This window comes from Gastrolobium bilobum, unplaced genomic scaffold, assembly GCF_033153095.1.
Source record: "Gastrolobium bilobum isolate Gb01-03AN ecotype WA unplaced genomic scaffold, APGP_CSIRO_Gbil_v1 utg53652, whole genome shotgun sequence".
Lineage (NCBI taxonomy): Eukaryota > Viridiplantae > Streptophyta > Magnoliopsida > Fabales > Fabaceae > Gastrolobium > Gastrolobium bilobum.
In genome coordinates, this window is record NW_026895564.1 from 61402 (window position 1) to 66373 (window position 4972).

A 4972-nucleotide genomic window follows, 5' to 3' on the forward strand; every position below is an offset into this window, starting at 1 on the left:
TCATGGATCTGTGTTCTAGTTATTATGATACTTGAGAGACACTACATAAATCAACATGAACATTACTTAATCCTACTTCCAATTCAAGGCAGCATATCTAATTTCACAACATATAAACACATCCAAACTATTATTCTATCACACCCAAGCTTATTGGAAAGTTTTCTTGATTGTACTCTCAAATTAGATTCTGAATGAATATCAAAATTGGACATGGTGGATTAAAAAATTGAAATCCTAATTAGGTAGAGAGCTTCTCAGTATACCTACAAATGGAATATGCAAGAAGATTAAGAGGCTTTCAAGATGTTCACCAATAAGTATACCTGAAAAGTAGGATTGTATTATTTGAAAATTGTATATTATAAATGTACAAGAGCTCTCTATTTATAGAGACTCCATGACCTAACGGACTAAACCCAAAGAAGATTCTTGAATGAAAAATTAATAAATAAAAATAAATAATTACAATTATTTACAACACTCCCCCTCAAGCTGAGGAATAAATATTTATCATTCTCAGCTAGCTAGTAAGCTCTTGAAATCTATCTGATGGAAGTCCCTTCGTCAGAATGGCACTTGATCAAGTGTATTGACGAGGGTAGGTAAATATTGGTGTATTCTTTAGGGTTCTTGATCAAGTGCGCAACTATGAGAATGGCACTTTGCTCCGCAAGTTTTGTTTCCTTTTTTCTTTTACTTTTTCATATTCTTCGCCCTTTACAGTATTGTATATGCTAGGTTAATTTGTAATGTAAGTAGGTAACCATGTAAGCTATCGTACATTTTACTTTAAAAGGTTGCATCGAATGTTGTCAGTCAAATTTGTCATTCAAATTTGGTTTAAATAACATACAAATGTGAACTGTAACAACGATGTGGACTGCGAGCATGTTAATTCATCATTAAAGGGATCAAGTCATATGTGGCCTATCATATTTACCAACGTTGAAAACTGATTGCTTCTTCTCTTTCTTAATTCACAGAGATGCTTCGTCATACTGTGTTAGATCTGCAGCTTTCCTCAAATTTTCATTGCTTTATCAATTTTCTGTTTTAAGTAGTTCTCTTTGCTCAAATTTCATTGTTCAAAGTTCATTATGCCATGCTAAAATTTTCAAACATTTGGTATGGATATTTGGTATGGAATGATGGGGAAGTGGGGTGGGGAATATTTAATTAGCATGTTTGCTATGGGTATTGTGAAAAAAATCCCAGCAAATATTTTTTTTCAGGTATTTCTCTTTTCAACTACACAAAGGCAAATAATTATTCCAATGATCCTTTGGTATTTTTTTTTGCCTTACGGTCTTGGATTTTGAATATAATATGTTGAGTCAAAAATATCCTCCTGGTATATAAACGCAGTAAAACGAACCACTTTGATATAATATGTTGAGTCAAAAGCGTTTGATATATGAATCACTTTTCATATATATGAATCACTTTTCATATTGGGTATTTCGGTATTTTCGGTTCACATTCTCATCAATATTTTATCATCAATCAAACATAGCAGGAGTAAAATGAACTCAACTTTCTCGGTAAAATTTTGGTCAACCAAATGCTTTTTCTAAATTTCCCGAGATAAAAAAATTCTTGCCAAATCCTCAATTATCTTTTTTTCACTGTAAAAAAAATTATCTCTCGCACCAGAACGCCCCAAAATAAAAAATTCCTACCAAATCCTCAACCATCTTTCCTTATAGTTTCTCTTTCTTAATTTCCCTCGTTCTTTTTTAAACAATTTTTTACTTGGAAGCCAATTCTTTTGTCATTGCATAAGGATGACCTTCAACAACTCTTCTTTGACAATTCATGCTTCAACTCTTTAATTGCTTTAACTTTTGCTGAAGAGTATTGGAACTTGCTGTTTTAACTTCACTTGAAGGGAGGTTTGGTGTTCTCAGAATTTGAGTTTTTATTTTTAGAGCAATTGCATAATTGGCTTGCCGTGTTCTCGCATCATCAATTGGAGAAGCGAGAAAGCCTATGATCTTTCGGAGACAGAATCCAAAAGCTGACAGGCAAATGCATTTTTGAGGTCAATATCATTGAGTAAATCTAGTAATCCTCAACTTCAGGTAAGAAATCAAGTTCTGGGGCCTCAAAGACGTATACCACTGCCAAAATCAATACAGGATTGGAACAGCTCTGCCCCTACTTTGTATCAAGAAATAAAAAAGAAAAAAAGAATCGATGCCAGAATGTACTTCCGGTCAAATCATCTCAGCACTTAATTTTGAAGAAAGAAATTGGTGTAGTAAGGAAAACCATTTTAAAATGCTGCCCCAGAAACAATGGCTTATACTTCTTGAGTAATACCAATTCTTTGAAACTTACTCTCACATCAGGCAATCAGATAGTCATTCTGCAGTCATTCTATCCCAAAACCAAATATTTGATTTACTGTCTTATATCACACATCAGAGAAAAAAAAATATAGATTAAGTAATCAAGTTATATAGATCGCAAAATAGACCAATACAAACATTAAAGCTGATAATAATTACATTTGCTGCTTATGCTAGTTACTCTGGCTCAAATCATGCAAATCCAGTTTCTAAATTAGAAAAAAAAAAAAAAAAAAAAAAAAAAAAGATCAAAATCTAAGCATAACAACCGCCCTTAAATTGAAAAGGGATTATAATTTTATTCCATGAATTCAACTTAGTATTCTCAAAACAAAAAAGCAGAACAGTACATTCTGCAATAACATGGAATCCATCTAGCAACCTAATTGACAGATACCAAAATCTTCTGCCAACCCCAAAGTCCACATCAAATAATAAGAACCCATCTGTATCATCAAACCTTAACTCTGAATCCCCACACACACAAAAATCAAATACTTAACTGCACAAGATGACCCTTGTGACAGCAAGAGACAAACAAGACATTGAGAAGAAGAACAAAGACACAAAGTCCCTGGAAGACCATTTCCTAACCTCTTTGGCCTCAACCCTCAAACTCTTAGCCCTTCTCAAAGCATCAACCTCCTTCAACAAATCAAACTCTAACCCTTTCTTCTTCAGTTCCTCCACACACTTCCCCAACATCCCCTTATCCTCTTTCTCCCTCAGCAGCATCTTCTCCATGTGAACCTCCACATCGCTCTTGTACCTAACGGCCCATATGATTCCAAGGGAGAACACAAGAGAGCACAGTGATGGGATCCACGACCTGTGGCATTGGGGTGTTGTTGCTGTTGTTGAAGAAGAGTTGAAGAGAAGCATGAGTGTGGTTGAGTGGAACAGGAAGAAGAAGATGTAAAGCATTGTTATCTCTTTGCGAACAGACTCTATTTGTGTCTCCTTCAGGACTATGCGGCCATGGATGAGTTCCTCTTCCTTCAGCCATTGCTTCAGGAGAAGCTTGTGGGTGGGTGTCTCTGCAATTTGGTGAAGTGGGTGCATATGCTTCCACTCCATAATCGATGTTCTGGTTCTGTTCTGTTCATCTGTGTTAGACATTAACGCTGAAAGAGAGAGAGAAAGAAAATGTATTCAGAATTTGTGAGAGGAACAGTGAGAATAAGAGTTATATACAAAGGGTGATGTGTTGTGGGTTTTTTTGAATCTTTGTAACGGTTGAATTCGTGGAATTTCTAGAAATACCCCTTACTTAGACTACTTTCATTTAATTAAATTATATTTCGAATCCTATTGTAAAGGAGCGTCGTCGTAACTGACCTTAACGGCTAGGTGAAAAAGGATGATCTAAATACAAGTCAAGAAAATTAAATAAATAAATCTAATTGACGGTGGTTTGTTTTATATTTAACTAGTGTATTATTCGTGCGATGCATGGGAGAAAAAGATCAAATTTTTTTTCATCGAACGTCATTGATTAATTTCTAAAAGAAAAAATGTGTTACTATTTTCATATATATATATATATATATATATATATATATATATATATATATATATATTAGTGTATTATCTGTGCGATGCACGGGAAAAAGAATTGATTTGTCTGTCTTGTAAAAATTTATGCAAATCGTAAAAGTATATCGCCGCATTTTTTTCAATTGAGATAATTAATTATCTTTTGAATTACCACATTTAACTTCAACAATGTAGTGTTTAATTTTGTATCTTTTAATTTAAAATTATTATATTGGTTATACACATATATTTAAAATGTTTATGTTTAAGAAAAAATTTAAAAATACTTGTATGAATTTTTTGTTCTCTTCTTGTATTATATTTTTAAATTAAAATTTTAATTTATTTTCTTTTATAGTATAAAAATGTCATATCTTATTTGTTTGCAATTAAATTTAAAATTTAAATTATTTTATATCAACTCTACATATATTTTTGTAATTTTAAATATTTTTATGTAACGTATAATTTTATATTAAATTTAAATTTATTATTTATATATATACATACTTTTTCCACTATAGTAATAATAAATACTGAACTATTTTCCTATGTATCAAGTTTAAAATTCAAATTTAAAAAGTTTGAGTTTAAAATATTAAATATTTTTTCACACAATAGACATAATAATAAATATTATTAATAGGCTTGCAAAAAATTCATGCAAGAAAATATTAAAATAGTCTATAAAATACTTAATGTTAAACATCTTTTTCGATGCAGTAGTTGGATGGTCACTGTTAACTGAGTGTTCATTCATTTTTGTAGCATTTTAAATTTTTATAATTTGTTTTTAACAGAATGTAGATGTCATTTTTTTATTTAAATCAAAAATTTGAATTTTTTTATATTGATTATACATATTTTTTGCAAATTTAATTTTTATCTTTTATTTATAATTTTTATATTGGCTATACACATATATTTAAAATGTTTACGTTAAATATTTTTTAGAAAAATATTTGTACAAATTTTTTTTTCACTTTTTGTATTATTTTTTAAGTTAAAATTTTAATTTATTTTCTTTTAAAGTATAAATAAGTCAATCTTATTTTTTTGCTGTTAAATTTCTAATTTCAATT

At 30.6% G+C, this 4972-nt stretch overlaps 1 protein-coding gene across 1 annotated transcript; it reads right to left on the reverse strand.

Annotated features, from left to right (window-relative positions):
• Positions 1-2852: 2852 nt before the first annotated feature.
• LOC133316689 (uncharacterized) lies at positions 2853-3473 on the reverse strand. Its single transcript, XM_061518470.1, has one exon. It carries the CDS (start codon positions 3471-3473, stop codon positions 2853-2855), a length of 621 nt encoding a protein of 206 aa, XP_061374454.1.
• Between the last annotated feature and the right edge of the window lie 1499 nt (positions 3474-4972).

Bases quoted from the DNA above. Each gene is read 5' to 3' on its own strand.
- LOC133316689 (XM_061518470.1), bottom strand. From the start codon at position 3,473: ATGTCTAACACAGATGAACAGAACAGAACCAGAACATCGATTATGGAG.